General features: G+C 37.8%; 3 protein-coding genes and 1 pseudogene across 4 annotated transcripts in view; 2 read left to right on the top strand and 2 right to left on the bottom strand.

Annotated features, from left to right (window-relative positions):
• Positions 1-3,460, top strand: part of LOC132786091 (syntaxin-1A) — a 50,198-nt gene extending 46,738 nt beyond the window's left edge. The window contains exon 3 of the transcript XR_009632404.1: positions 887-3,460. The gene's annotated coding sequence lies outside the window, so the exon portion shown is untranslated. The remainder of the gene's footprint in view (positions 1-886) is intronic.
• The window catches only part of LOC132786092 (eukaryotic translation initiation factor 4E type 2), a 57,325-nt gene extending 50,010 nt beyond the window's left edge, over positions 1-7,315 (top strand). Inside the window, exons 3-4 of one of the 2 annotated variants that reach the window (XM_060792486.1) lie at positions 5,154-5,302; positions 6,275-7,315. In XM_060792486.1, coding sequence (XP_060648469.1) covers positions 5,154-5,302; positions 6,275-6,299 — 174 coding nt within the window. In that variant the 3' untranslated portion in view covers positions 6,300-7,315. Of the gene's footprint in view, positions 1-5,153; positions 5,303-6,109; positions 6,208-6,274 lie in introns of those variants that run through there. The other variant, XM_060792485.1, reaches the window with a different exon arrangement.
• An 886-nt stretch (positions 7,316-8,201) lies between these two features.
• On the bottom strand, positions 8,202-12,768 carry LOC132786081 (structural maintenance of chromosomes protein 1A). The gene is made up of 11 exons (XM_060792474.1): positions 12,267-12,768; positions 12,064-12,212; positions 11,834-12,002; positions 10,748-11,770; positions 10,117-10,686; positions 9,795-10,050; positions 9,436-9,740; positions 9,270-9,376; positions 8,700-9,203; positions 8,461-8,638; positions 8,202-8,392 (listed from the first exon to the last, which is right to left on the bottom strand). The coding sequence occupies exons 1-11, from the start codon at positions 12,657-12,659 to the stop codon at positions 8,330-8,332; spliced, it is 3,717 nt and encodes a 1,238-aa protein (XP_060648457.1). The 5' UTR covers positions 12,660-12,768; the 3' UTR covers positions 8,202-8,329.
• Positions 12,769-13,018: 250 nt separating this feature from the next.
• Positions 13,019-15,248, bottom strand: LOC132786087 (heat shock protein 68-like; annotated as a pseudogene).
• Between the last annotated feature and the right edge of the window lie 529 nt (positions 15,249-15,777).

The following is a 15,777-nucleotide window of genomic DNA, read 5'->3' as shown; positions in this document are numbered from 1 at the left end:
TTTATGGGACTTACAGTTTACATTTGCTTTAAAAAAATTGAGTTTTCATGCTTTGATTGATTGATTGATATAGATCATTACCTATTTTTGCTTGTAATTCGACTGGAATTGAGCCTTGTTTGCTAATTATTGATTGATTAGCTGTTATGTGATCGTTTGATATGCTTATTAATCAATAACCCGTTCATATATGACGCAAATATGTCGTTAATTGAAACCGTTATCCTTTGATTGATTGATTGTGCCCCACAACATGAGCTACCTCAGTAATTCGTCAGTAATTCCACTTTTATTGGGCTTTATTGAACTCCAATGAATTCATTGTTGATTTGGAATTTGCATATGCTTGTGGCACGGCTCATTAAATAGTGTAGGGTATGCGACCTCTAGAGCTATTAAGAACGACGCTGGCTCGGCCTTCAGTGCATGACAATGCCACGGCTGCCGTCACCACAGCAACATCAAAGATAGAGAGAGGAGGAGAGAGCGAAGTAGATGGAGATAATAGGGCGAGGCATGGGCACGAGTGCGATATCCTGTTGCTTGACCCATTTGGCAGCACACACACACTCACACCCAGAGAGAGAGATACACAGACATGCTATGTGTGTGTGTGTGGAATACAGTCTTGGCCACATTGATAATTCCGTTTCCGGTGCTCGTTTGTCGCATAGAAACGAAACGTGCTGGCCCAGCTTTATGGCCTGCACTATAGTAAGATTTGTGGGCAACTATTCGATTTGCAGGAAACGTGCAAAAAGTGCAGCGAGCGACATTGTTCAGGGATTATGCTGGGTACGAGGAAAAACTTTAGTAGAGGCAATTGTAAAGCGAACAGAACACAACACAACTGTATTCAACTGTATTATTCATATCTTGTTTGCAGATGAAAAACCATAAAAGGTACAAACCAAGGAAGAACAAGGAACAAGAGGAGGATGAGGAGGAGGAGGACAAGGAAAGGTCACGTAGCGGATTCAGGTGCCGGGATGAATACAGGAAGAACTTGGAGCTGCCTGACTGACTAATTAACGCGTGCGGCGAGAGTAAATTAATAGCGCCACGCCCCCTCAACGCCTCGACGCCTTGACGCCTGCAATCAGCTAGCGAACGAACTTCAGCAGCTGGCAAATTAAATTTCAGTCAAGTTTATTTGCTGCTGAAAATGTTAGAGAGAAGATAGAAACCAGAAGGCTCTCTCTTTCTCTCTCTCGCTCTCTCAACTCGAGCGAGTAATTTAATTTTGGCATTCACGTTGTAGTTGTTTCGTTTGTTGATGGAAGAAGAGGAGAAAGAAGAAGACGTTGCACGTGTTTTGCATTTTCCATTACCATTTTTACAATGGCGTCACACACAATCTACAATCTAGTACGAGCTATTAATTATATTATTTATAATTATTGTTTTGTTCAGTTTCCTGTTGAATGTTGCCAGCAACAAACGCTTTATTTACATGTAAATAGTCATTATAATTATTACGAGAACATTTTGTAAATCAACACAAAAAACGAGAACAGCTAAAATAACTCTTAAAAATTCTACGTTTTTTGCAACATTCAAATAAAAAGTAAAAACGAAAAAGAAAATGAAAAAAATATTTATTACGACATTTAGTATTTGTGCATTAACTAAATTTATGACGGAAAGTGAAAGAAGCGAGAGGCAAGAAGCGAAATGCATAAAAACAAAAAACGATAACAACTATTAATTAGTAATTATTATAATGTGATGTTATACATATAATATACAATATAAAACAAATAGCAAACACAAAAAAAAAACGTAAAAACAAATAAAAAATTATATAAAGATAGTAAACAAAAAAAAACTTTAAACAAAATGTTAACCAACAAAAACGATAAAAAAAAACAAATTTTATTAAGTAGATTTTTGAATTAAAATTTAATATTACGTACATATATATAAATATATACATAAACAAATATAAACAAAAAAAAACTCTAAAGAAAATCTTTGAAATGCGTTTTTCTACTTAAACCGAAACTAAAATCGAAAATTCAGAAACCGAAAGCAAAAAGAAATTGTCGAATCCGAGAAACTAGAATTGTAAATTTTTTTCCCAAAATTTAGCTTGCTATAAACAAAATGTAAATGTTGTGCGAAATATAAACAATTAGATAAACCAGAAAAATATAAATATTAATAAATATGTGTAGCAAACAAACATACAACAAAGAACAGAATTGAAATGATTGATTGATAATTAATGAATTTGCAAAAAGTTTTTCAATTTAGTTAAATTACAAAACAAATTATGTGTGTGTATTTACTTCTACTCTATAAGAAAAACGTTTAAAATGCTATTATAAAGAACGAAAAAAAAGAAAGCCATCTACTTCTTCAAAGCACGACACGACGATTTCTTCTTGACCGACAAACTATTTAAATAAAATCGCTTAAACGAGTAATATTTAAATATAGTATGTTAACGGCTTACATATAAACAACATTATTTTTGAATTTTCTAGTTTTCTACATAAATCGCATTTCTTCCACTTTCACGAAAAATACCAACTACAAAATAAAATCGATATCGAAATTGATATCGAGAAGAGAAGAACGAAGAAAAACCGAACGAAAAGATTTGTTATTAAACTTGAATTTGTTTATTTATTCTGCCACGCTCAAAATTAATGGCGCGCCTAATAATTATTATTAGTTTGTTATTTATATTAAATAAAAATCGATTAATCGTTAATCGATTTAGCTTAAGTTTCGATTCGCAATAAACAAAAAGATAAAGAAAACAAAACTGCAAATATAAAGCATATATTTTTGGTACAATTGTTTCGTCATGTTGTTTTTATTTATTCATCAACAAATTGTACAAAATACAAAAGAGAAATTACATTAATTATTACTACAACTTTCCACACACACACACATACATACATACAAAGACAGACACGAACAAGAAACAAAGCAAAACAAAAGAATGGAAAAACAAACAACAACAATTTAAGCGCAGAAGTTCAATTAATAAAAATTAGAATTTTAAATATAAATAGTTACATAATTTAAATATATATATATATATATACAAATATATATAAAAAAAAAAGATATGCATATAAATATTTAAAATGAATAAATTGAAACCAAAAGGAAGAACAACAAAAAAAACAATTATATTACGATGTATTAAAAACCAAAAACGAAAAAAAAAAGAATGCATAGAAATGCGAGTTTCATAAAATCCTACAATTTGTTTCAGACTCGTTAAATTGTGTACTTTAAAATTGAATAAAATTCAACCAAAAAAAAAAAACAAAAAAGAAAGAAAATACCCCACACAATAGGAATAAAAACTGCTTACATGTCGAGATGAAGAAGAAGAAGACTTCTCAGCTTGCAACCAGCTTTTGACACGAAACAAAAAAGACGCACGCATGCAATATGATAATGATAAAGTTAATGATAATGATGAAGATGAAGAAGATGATAATGATGATGTGTTCGTTCGGCCCAATGTAATGCGAGAGTGCATTTGGGGACTGTTTACTCCAACAATAATTCCAGGCATATCGAAGCATTTCAAACACTCAGACAGCAATCAGCAAAACGGCAACAAATAAAACGACGGCAATAAAACACACACACACACATACACTAAACACACACGCACACAGACACAAGCAAACAACAAAGAATTGGAAAGCGAAGAGAGACGATGAAAAGAGAGTGAGGGAGGGAGAAGGAATCACACACATATATGTATATAGATATATATAAGCATTTATATATGTACATATATGTATGTATATTCAAAAAGCAATAATACTGAGAACATGATTAACAAATGGAACACAGTAAAAACAAAAACAAAAACAAATAATGGAAAACAAAACGTAAACAATTAACATGAGTATAAATGAATATTTATATATATTTTAATTAAAAGTTACATATATACATACTATATATATATATATATATGAAAAATAAAATATATATTTAGTCCAAATAAATGAATTAGCTGCAGAGAAGAATTGTGCAAAGTGTGGGGAAATTGTTTAATATTTACAAAATATTAAAATATCAATGTGCAATTGAAATGCGTTTAAAACATAGAACATAAACAAACACACACACACTAACACAAACACAGAAATATTAACATATAAATAACAAAATGCATAAATCGATAATGGAAAAGCGTAAGAAAATCATTTAGTTTGCGTGCACAACACACTCACACACACACACACTGATACACACACACACAATCCTATAACATACAAAAATCAAAACTTAAAAAGAAACTTAAAACTGTATTTATTATAAATTATTATTATATAACAAACAAGAAAACAAAACAAAACAAAAAAAATAACGGTTCAAGTCAAGTTTTTGAGCAAATACTCATAATTGTTAAAATAAAACCAAAAAAAAAAAACATGTTTAAATGCTAACAAAATACATAAAAGAAAAATAAAAATATATACATATATATTGAAAAAAAACGTCAACAAAAAACAGAGCCGTGTAAAAGTTTATATTACAACATAAAAAACATACTTGCATCTATATTTTTCCCCCTCTTTAGAAAATTTAGTTAATTATTGAAAAGTATAAAAATGATGAAAAAAAAACCAAAAAGAAATGGAAAAAAAAAACCAAAAATGAAGATTACAATTAAGTGTTAGTCTTATATACATGCATAATTATAATTATAATTATATATGAAAAGTGAAAAACAAAAGCAAAAAAAACGGAAACGATGAAAAACGAGTCAACAAATTTCAAGTGCGATAACCGATACAGATAGACCCGATACCGATAACAAAATCCACAAGAACAACATCAAGAAACAAAAACAAAAAACAAAACAAAAAGAAAACGAACATTTATATTAAGATTTCGAGAAATTGTTTCGCCTTTGTGTTTAGATACAAATTTGTTGTGTTTTTTGATTTTTATTATTACATTTTCAATTGATCAGACATGGAAATGATTTACTTAAATTGATTGAAGAATAAAAATTATTAAACAAAACACCAAAGAGCGTTTCTTTAATGTGTATTCTATTTCTTTTTTTAAAGGCAAAGTGCAGTTGGCTTTCAGGCAAAGAAACTTCATTCAACTTATTTTTATATATCTCTATAATCAATGTTCTTCCTTGATTTCTGTAGGAGGATAGCTTATCAGTATGGAACAGGACTGCCACTGATATGACCAGTACAACACGTATCCGTGATACGTTACGCAGGATATTAAATATACCTATGACAACGGCAATGGAGTATAAGATACACTGTGATAGCCTTAAATACGTTTCAATGTAAGTATAATAGTTGAAAGTTGAAAGTTATAAAGTAAATTTTACCAGGGAACGAAATTTAGTATTTTATGATTATACCAAATCTACCAAATTATACCATAAACCTTATTTAAAATTTTATTTTTTCAACAATGTTTTATTCTTACTTTTTTTGTTTCTCTTTTTGGATAAAAGAATATGATCTAAGATTTATCTAATTACTTAAAGTATAATCGTTGTAGAAAAAAAAACAAAATTGAGAATCTATATTTTCTAAAAAATACCAATTGTATAATTATTATACTAAATAAGTACGTATTTAGTTGAAAGTTGAAAGATATAAAGTCATTTTTATCAGGGAACGAAATGTAGTATTTTATGATTATACCAAATCTACCAAATTATACTAATAACTTTATTTCCAAATTTTGTTTTTCGATGATGATTTATCCTTACTTTTTATATTGCTCTTTTCGAAAAAAAAGAAACATGAATATACCAATTATATACCAAATTATACTAAAATCTTTATTTTCACATTTGTTTTTTTTTTCGACTATAATTTATCTTTACTTTTTCTGCTGCTCTTTTCGCAAACAACATGAATATACCAAATCTAGCAAATTATACCATTAACCTTATTTTCAAACTTGGTTTTTTTCAACGATGTTTTATCCGTACTTTTTCTGTTACTCTTTTCGGAAAAAAATATGATCTAAGCTGTACTTAAAATATAATCGTTGTAGAAAAAAAAACAAATTGAAAATCTATATTTTCTAAAAAATACCAATTGTATAATTATTATACTAAATATACTAAACGCCTTAGGTCCCACAGTCGTTCACTTTTGGATAACAATGAGAGTCCGAATAGTAAGAAAGATTTATGGAGGGCGACGAAATCATGAAATGGACTTGCATTAGAAATTAATTGTACTAATTAAAACTTTGATTAATTGATTACACTCACAAATTGTATTCTTTTATTTTGCAGTAATAAAGGCGCATTGAAAAGCTGAAATTCAGTGAATAACTACAAACACAAACCAGCAACAACATCGGCAAAAACAATAATTAATCAGCAAACAGATGAGTTAGACACCAGCAAAAGGATCAACCACAGCAACAGCAACCACAATAACAGCAACATCAGTAACAACAACAACACACACAACAATAGCAACAACCACATTAATAACGAGCACAAAGAACAGACGGACAGCAGCCGCTGATAATGATTATTATTATAATAATAACTATACACAATGATAATAATATTCTAATATTGATGCTGAGGATGAGAAAAAACAAAAATGAATTAACATCCCAACTTCATGCCCTTCTCTTTCCGCAATCCGCATATATTTAAGCGCTAATAAGACAAATCTTTGTAGAGTTTGTATATATGAAACGCCATAAATATTTTAGATTTTATGTATAAAGATAATGTAATACCATTTAGCCATTCCCGATTTCCACCCCACCAAAAGAATTGGCCATTTTGCTCTATATTTTGAAAACTATGTAATATACTACATAATTTTATATTTTTGACCCCCCTCCCTCCGCCATCCTCACATCCATCAATCAATTATACCAGTAGCAGCCTTTTCAACAACTAATATTATTAATCAGTGTGTTTATGCCAATCTATTCGAAACAACAACCACAAAGCAGCCAAATCATTATTGGTTTATCTATATTTATCTGTTTGAAATGATTATTTTAAAATTATGATAAAACATGAAACTGAATAATCAAATTGTTTGTTTTTGTTCATCAAGAAATACAAGTTTTTTACATGAAGAGAAAAGATATAAAAAAGAAAAACAAATTATTGAAACGAAAAAAAACCCAGTTGTTTTAACATATACCACACTTGATGTACTTATGTCCTCCCTTAGGTGGACATGCGTACCTCCTCTCAACACACACACACACACAACACAACGCCACACACACACGAACAAGTTTTGCCCACACAAATGAACTTCCAGAACAGTACAACCAACCGATAGAAAAACGGAAACTATTAAAGTTGCAGAAAATATTTTCAAATAAAACGATTGTTCTTAATAATTGAAAATGGGATCAATTTTGACTGTGTATTTAAAAACCTCGATTAACCGCGCAACTCTAGTTCGATAACAAAAGGAAATCGAATTCGCTCAGAAGGATTTGCCACTTATCGAAATCAATTAATCGATTTTCTACTCTGCAGTTTTAACTGCTTTTTGAAAAAGAAAACGCTTATATCAGCATTTTTTCGGCCATATCCTGAAGTCCTTTCAAAAGGACATGCATTTTTATAATCACCAGCAAAGCAACTACCGATTGGCATTCAAAAATTTCAAAAATATTTTGCAAAAAATTTCGAAAAATTTTCAAGGGGGGAGCATGCAAAATTTGGTAAAAATTTCAAAAATCCAGGATATCTCGGCCATTTCAAGGACTATCGGGATGTCCTTTGGAACATAGATAGCTCTTTGCATTTCAATACCGTTTATGGTGTCAAAAGGACGAAAGTCCTTGAAACATCAAAGTTACAAGGACTTTTTTGTTTAGAGAAAATTAGCTATAACTTTGCCGTATCCTGGCAGATCCTGCCGACTCATATGTCAATCGGCGTGTATTAATAAGGACTATTGACTGTCAAAAGGACATTCGAATCGCGCACATAGTTTTCGAGATAGACCGAATTTTCGGATATTCCCGATTTTTCATTGGATTTTCGAGGGTAAAATTTTCAGGCATAGATTTTTTTACTTTTTCACTCAATTAGTGAATCCTTTAGCAATTTAAGTGTTTTGCCGGACAGCACGTTGTTTTTCATGGTTATTGACCTGTGCTTTACACTCAAATTACGCCAGTTGAGTTTCCCACCATTTAAAACTAAAGGAATAAAATGCCAACGGGCTTGTTTAGATTGGGAATTCTGAGAATTGAAATCAAAAAGGGTTTTATTAATTGGATATCGAAACTTTTCGCCTGCCGTGTGGACTAATTATAAATTACAAACTTATTCTACATTCCAATGAAAGTTAACCCTTCATTTGTCCTCGTAGCACGTCAGGTCAATTATATAGACGTTGGATATGAGACAGTCCCCTTCCTGCAAAACAGAGAATCGCAAATATAGATTGAATAATTGATAACCAACAGATAATGTAAGCAACATACCGCCGGTGTGATGCCGACCAGGGCATCAGCATGGCCATAGAACTCCTCCTTGAGGGAGATAACAATTGTCTGCAAATTGGTGGTATGATCCCTAATGTAAGAGGCGACTTTACCAATGTTTGTGTTGTCCAACGCAGCATCAATCTCGTCGAGCACAAAGAACGGTGCCGGGTGATAGCTTTGGAAATAAAGCACACATTAAAGAAGATACTTGAATTATAATTTTAGCTTTAGCTTACCTGTGTGTGGAGAAAAGCAGTGCGAGAGCAGCAATAGTTTTCTCGCCACCACTCAGATTGCTCATGGGCTGGAAACGTTTGCCGGGCGCCACACAATTGTAGTTGATGCCATCGAGATACGGCTCCTCGGGATTATCGGGTCCAATGTATGCCTGAGCGGCCTCATTGCGAGCAAGCTTCTTGTAGATGCCATCAATGGCATCAGAGATGTGCTGACAGCACTGCACAAAGCGTGAGGAACGCTCGTTCTTCACTTTCTCGAATGCTGCCTTGGCCTTCTTGGCCTTTCGACGTGCGTTCTCAAACTCTTCATTGGTGGACTGCACTTTCTCTGTCACCAGATCCAGTTTCTGCATAGCCTTCATATTGGGCGTTTGAATACGCTCTAGAACATCCAGTTTGCTCTGAAGATCCTTTTGCAGCTGTTCATTCGTTTTCTTGAAGGCAGAATCGTCCTTCAACTTGCAGAGCTCACGCGGCAATGAACGATAATCCACCTCGATGCTGTGTGAGATGACAAAAACAGTATTTTTAAATGTTCATATTTAAGAGTTGATATTTAGAACTCACAGATTGTCGTTCATCATTGAAGTCGATGGCTCAACACTATCCGCATCACTTTGACGCACTGCATCGTCTAGAGATCCACGCAGCAACGGCACCACAATGCAGTCCGTCTATTCAAATTGATATGACATATTAAAATAATATTTAGATCGAGATTTGCAGTTCCTACCTTGGCTTGCAGCAGAATGTTTTGACGCTCGTTTTTCTTCGCTTCGATCTTGGACTCTGAAGACGACATTTGACTGCCCACGTTGTGTATTTCCTTGGCCAAATTGGCGACATCACGACGCGCCTTGGAAATATCCTCTTCCATGTCATCGACAGCCTGCTTCTTGGCTTGCTTCTCTTGCTTGAACTTTTCCATCTTCTCCTTCTCCTCATCCATTTCTTTCAGATAACGCGCCTCGGCTGTCTTTAAACCCTCCAGGGCATCCTCCTCATCCTGTACGCTGCGCTCCCAACGCTCAACGTTCTCTGTAAATGATCGAATCAAATAATGTGCCCATTTGTATTAGATGCTCCACATACTTCGCGTATCCTTTTGCTTCTCAAAGTCCAGCTGAGTGTTGATCGCATCGATTTGCTGCTCAAACTCGGCACGTTTGCGTGCCCGCTCCTGCTGCATGACAAGCTCACGCTCTTCGTACTGTCGAATGTTCTTCACGCCCAGGCGATGACAGAAAGCGGCAAACACTTTGTCCTCCACATTATTCATGTTCTCCTTGATCTCTTGTATGTGCTCTTCGCGATCCTGCATACGACGCTCAATCTCGCTGATCTTGGGCTGCAAATCAATAGACCAGCTATTATTAAGAACGAGATTTTACCTTTGCATATGTATTGAACTTACTCCAAAGTCATCCAGCTGAATTTGCACCTGATTGAGCTGATTATCGTACTGGCTAATGGACTTCTTCGATGACTCCAAGTCAACCATGCTGTACTTGAGGCGATTCTCCAAACCCTTGATCTGCGACTCGACTGTCGCCAACTCGCTTTGCTTGCGCGACTTTTTCACCAGCTCCTTGAGCTCCTCGTTGAGCCGTTCCTTTTGCATCTTGAGCTGAGCCATATGCTTTTCATCCCAACGCTTCGCCTTGCGTGCCAAATCGTGACTGCCACCCGAAATAAGGCCGGACTTTTGATAGAATGTGCCATCCAAGGCAAGAGCATCAAAGCGTGATCGATCGATTTCGTATGCCACCTTCATGGCATCTTCAGGCGTCTCGCAGACCAACGCATTGCCAGTGGCAAAGAGCACGGCTCGTTCAATTTCCTGCGGTTCGAACTTGAGCACATCGAAGACCAAGCGAACGTTGCGCGGTTCGCTGATGTTGCGCAGACGCTCCTTCAAGGGCTTCACTTGCAAATAGTCCAGCGGCAGAAAGGTCTCCACCTCTAGCATTTTTTCCTTCAAGATCTGCAAGAGATCGTCATATTAATAAAAATGTAAACTATTGAACAATCATCTTGTAATTCACCTGAATGCAATGACGCGCTGTTTTCTCCGTGTCCACAATGATGGCTTCCATGAACTTACCCAGCACCTTGGTGACGGCCACGTTGTACCGCTTGTGCGTCGGCTGACACATGTTGATCATGCGATCGTAAACGCCCGGCACTTGCTTTTTAAACAGCTCGACAACCTCCTGCTTCTTTTTACGACGAGCATCCTCATGCTTGTCGCTCTTGGCATCGCCCAACTGATCGCGCACATTTTCCAGCTCGCGTTGCTTTTCGGCAATTTTCTCCTTGGAGCTGCCAACATCGCGTCGCAACTCATCCTTGATGCGATTCTGTTCTTCGAGGGCTGCTTGTGACGACTTGATGTGATCCATCAGCTTGTCGCGACGCTTCACTGCCTCCTCGCGTTGCAGCGACAACTTTTTGTACGATTCCTCAACAGATGCCCGACGATTTGTTTCACCGTCCAGCGTATCCTGTTCGGATTTTTGTTCACGATTCACCGAGTCCAACTCGGAGCGATACTGTGTGGCGGTTGCTTCAGCCTTCTGCTTAAGGCGATCGTATTCCTGCACAAGCCCTTCCTCCATATTGACACTTTTACCACGTCGCTGCGATTCGTTCTCGATCTCATCCTCGAAACGCTTCTTGAGTGCCTCCACATCGGCCAGTTGCTTCTCCAGTTTCTGTATATCCTGCTGATGTGCGTTGTCTGCTTCGCGTGCCGTCTCTAAAGTTTTCTGTAAGGATACCAGCTTCTTTTTGCAATGCGCAACCTTCTCCTTGGCTTTTATGTACAGTGGTCGACGCTTATTCAATTGTGTCTCAAACTCGCGTATTTCTTGATCGATTTTGGCCAAGTCTCGTGTTATTTTGCCTGCATCCTTCTTCTTCTCGCGCAGCACTTCGTCGGCTGCTTCTTTTCGCTGTTCCACAGCTTTCAGCTCCTGTTGCTTCACCTCCAAGTCCGCGTTGTACTTCTGTATGTCCTTCTCCACATGAAACAGCCGAAATAGTTGATACTCCACTTGTTTTTCGTTCTGTCAGGGAATTCAAATACAATTAGTTACTAAAAAATGGAGGAAAACGAAAACTCTTCCTACATATTCATCTTGCAATCGTGTATAGCGCTCCGCCTCCATTTTCTCATGCTTGGCCTCCTTGCGCTCGGCGGCAATGCCCTTCTTCTTCTGGTATGTAAATTGTGTCTCTTCCTCCGCCACAATCATCTCCTGTTTCAGACGATTGTAGTCATCCTTTAGCAGACCCGAGCTGATAAATATAAATTATAAATACAAAATATATAAAAGCCTCCGCGACTCCTTTAATTTACCCGCTAATTTCCTCAAAAAGTGCTGTGCGTTCCTTGGGCGTCTTCATAGCAATGTTTTCTACAGCACCTTGGAAAACGAGAAAATTCTTTGCCTTCACATTGATGCCCAGTTTTTCCAGTTTATTCAAGTATGTGTTGCTCGAGACGCTCTAGAAATAAAAAGTTATAGTAATTGTATGCATAACAATAAGTATTTAGCTCACTTCTCCATTAATCCGATACTCTGAAGAGCCGCTTATAACAGCGCGCTGAAAATCCATATTCTTTCCGCCATCAATGATAAATTTGGCCGTCACATAGCAACTGCGCGCCACGGGCTTGCCAATTGAGGAGCCGTGTATTAGATCGTTGAGACGCTTTACACGCAAACTGGACGTCTTTTCACCCATCACAAAACTGATGGCATCCATGAAATTTGATTTACCCGAACCATTGGGACCAATAACAGCATTGAATTGCTTGAGGGGACCAACAACAATGTGGCCGCGGTAGGACTTGAAGTTTTCCATCTCGATGAATTGAAGGAATGCCGTATCCTCTTTGTGCGCCGTCGGCACTGGCGCACGGTGTGGTATTTCTTCGTCGTCGTCAACCATATTTTACCTTTGCAATTGCAAATGCGCCAAAACACAAAAAATTCTTCGAATTTACACTAAAATTGTTTTCTCTCCAAGAAGCTTCGTTTTAGAAGTGCCAATCACAGCGAAGCGATAACATCAGTGTTGCAAAATATCAATCGACCTACCACCACTCCTATCGCAGTTATCGATATAGGTACACATACAAACATTGAAACTTGGCAGCACTTTTGTTGAGCTAAGCGCGAATTTGAAAGCCCATTTTAAATAATAAACCAATTATGTAAATATTCATAAATGCTATTTATTTTTTCTAAAATAACCTATAAGCGTATTTAGCAGACAGCACTAATTAAAATATAAATTAATAAAACTAATTTTTAATTAATAAATATCAGCATATCAGTCTTTAAGGCTATTTTCTACTATTTTAATCTACTTCCTCGACTGTGGGTCCTCTGCCGAAGCCTCCAGCCTGTTGACCACAGCTGGACGCCTGAGGATTAGCTCCAGCTGCAGCTCCCTGCTGGTGCATCTTGGTCATGATGGGAGTGCAGAACTTGGTGAGCTCCTGCAGTTTGTACTCGAACTCCTCCTTGTCGGCTGTGGTGTTGCCATCGAGCCACTTGATGGTCTCGCTGCACTTCTCGAGCACACTGCTCTTGTCTTCCGCAGATATTCTGTCTGTCTGTCCAGTTGCCTGTTCGGCAGCCTCCTTCACACCAAAGACATAGCTTTCCAGCTGGTTGCGGGCGGCGATTCTCTGGCGGTGCTTCTCGTCCTCCTCGGCGTACTTCTCGGCTTCGCTCAGCATGCGATCAATGTCGGCTTGCGATAGGCGACCCTTGTCGTTCTTAATGGTTATATTCTTCACATTGCCTGTGCCCATCTCCTTGGCACTCACATTGAGAATGCCGTTGGCATCCAAGTCGAAGGTGACTTCCACTTTTGGAACACCGCGAGGCGCTGGTGGAATGCCCGTAAGGTCGAAGTTGCCCAGCACGTTGTTATCCTTGGTCAGGGCACGCTCTCCCTCAAACACCTGGATGCTCACAGCGGGCTGGTTGTCCGCGTATGTGGTGAAGGTCTTCGACTGCTTGCAAGGTATCCGGCTGTTGCGCTCAATGAGTTTTGTCATCACACCACCAGCTGTCTCTATGCCCAGGGACAGTGGCGCCACGTCCACAAGCAGAACGTCTTTAATCTGGCTGCTCTCGTCTCCAGATAGAATTGCAGCCTGAATGGCGGCACCATAGGCCACCGCTTCGTCTGGGTTGATGGACAGGTTAAGGCTCTTGCCGCAAAGAAGTTCTGCAGCAGGCTCTGCACTTTGGGAATACGAGTTGAGCCGCCAACCAAAACGATGTCGTGAATCTGGTTCTTGTCCATCTTTGCATCATTCAGGGCCTTCTCCACCGGCTGCAGTGTGTTGCGGAACAGGTCGCCGCAGAGCTCCTCGAACCGTGCCCGACTAATCTTTGTGTAGAAGTCATGACCCTCAAAGAGAGCATCAATCTCAATGGATGCCTCACTGCTTGAAGACAACGTGCGCTTCGCTCGCTCCGCTGCCGTCCGCAAGCGACGCAGGGCTCGTGGATTTGAGCGCAAATCCTTCTTGAATTTCCGCTTAAACTCCTCCGCCAAATGGTTAACGAGTCTGTTGTCGAAGTCCTCGCCTCCCAGATGTGTATCTCCAGCCGTTGCCCGCACCTCGAACAGCGAGCCTTCGTCAATGGTCAGGATTGACACATCGAAAGTGCCGCCGCCCAAATCGAATATCAGCACATTGCGTTCACCCTTCAGATTCTTGTCCAGCCCATAGGCCAGAGCTGCCGCTGTCGGTTCATTTATAATGCGCAGCACATTCAACCCAGCAATGGCACCAGCATCTTTCGTAGCCTGCCGCTGTGAATCGTTGAAATACGCTGGCACTGTGATCACCGCGTCTTTGATCGAGCTGCCCAGATACGCCTCAGCTGTCTCCTTCATCTTGGTGAGCACCATTGAGCTGATCTCCTCAGGGGCAAATCGCTTCTGCTCCCCCTTGAACTCAACGCTCATCTTTGGCTTGCCACAGTCGTTGACCACTTGGAATGGCCAGTGCTTCATATCCTCCTGAATCTTCGAGTCATCGAACTTGCGTCCAATCAAACGTTTCGCATCGAACAGACTGTTCTTTGGATTCATGGCCACTTGGTTCTTGGCCGCGTCTCCGATCAACCTCTCCGAGTCTGTGAATGCCACATAGCTGGGCGTCGTTCTGTTACCCTGGTCGTTGGCTATGATCTCCACCTTGCCGTGCTGGAACACACCGACGCACGAGTACGTGGTGCCCAAGTCAATACCAATAGCAGGCATTTTGTATCTGTGAGTTACTTCTTCTCTGATTTGACTAACTGATTGTATCTTCAATTTGTGTGTTTGAACACTTCTTTTACTTTACTTTACTTTTATTTTAATTCAACTTCTTTTTAAATTGTTCTCAGTTTGTAATTTCTTTAATGCACAATATTCTTTTCAGTAAATTCTTTTTTATTTGTTTGTTTGTTAGCTTGTTCAGCTTCTCTCTTTGCTTCGCTCTGTTTCAGTGTTTTCACTTCAACTGTTTGTTTTGAATTGTGACGAGGTGGAAATTTGCGCCGCTATTTATACCAAAACCCAGTGTGGTGGATTATTCTGGTTTCCCCTCTTGCGAAGAGTGTGGAATGTTCTCGCATTCGAGTGGGCGCGAGAGCGAGATATACAATGACTGCGAGTATAAATATAAGTTCAGTTTACTCTGAACTGTTGACAAGCTTTTATTTTGTTAACTTTTTGACGTAGCAAATGGTTATTAATATATTGTTTGTTACTGTTCAAGTAGATGAACATCAAAGATGTAAATGTTCAGAATAACGCGGCTTGCCGGAAAATCGGCTAAGTGCGTTGTTTGATATATGTATGTATCTATATACTATGTATATGTACTGTTTTATTTACTATCTATTACTTACCTACCTATATCTTTGCTTTAATCACAGCATATTTCTTATGAACTCTATATTTGATATGATGGGTTGGTTATAAAAATAATATTTTGGATATATTAATTAGAAAAAAATTGTAAAATACACTAAGCAGAAAAAGTCTGCGTACA

The sequence above is a fragment of the Drosophila nasuta genome, chromosome 2R, assembly GCF_023558535.2.
Source record: "Drosophila nasuta strain 15112-1781.00 chromosome 2R, ASM2355853v1, whole genome shotgun sequence".
NCBI classification, from domain to species: Eukaryota; Metazoa; Arthropoda; class Insecta; order Diptera; family Drosophilidae; genus Drosophila; species Drosophila nasuta.
The sequence above is the reverse complement of the archived record's forward strand: the minus strand, read 5'-3'. Positions and strand labels throughout refer to the sequence as shown.

What these genes read in the sequence shown, in the direction of transcription:
- LOC132786081 (XM_060792474.1), bottom strand. Translation starts at nt 12,659, where the DNA reads ATGGTTGACGACGACGAAGAAATACCACACCGTGCGCCAGTGCCGACG. An exon ending in CACGATTGCAAGATGAATAT is followed by an intron (nt 11,771 to 11,833) that starts GTAGGAAGAGTT and finishes ATTCCCTGACAG; the next exon opens with AACGAAAAACAAGTGGAGTA. An exon ending in TGGTCGGCATCACACCGGCG is followed by an intron (nt 8,393 to 8,460) that starts GTATGTTGCTTA and finishes TCTGTTTTGCAG; the next exon opens with GAAGGGGACTGTCTCATATC.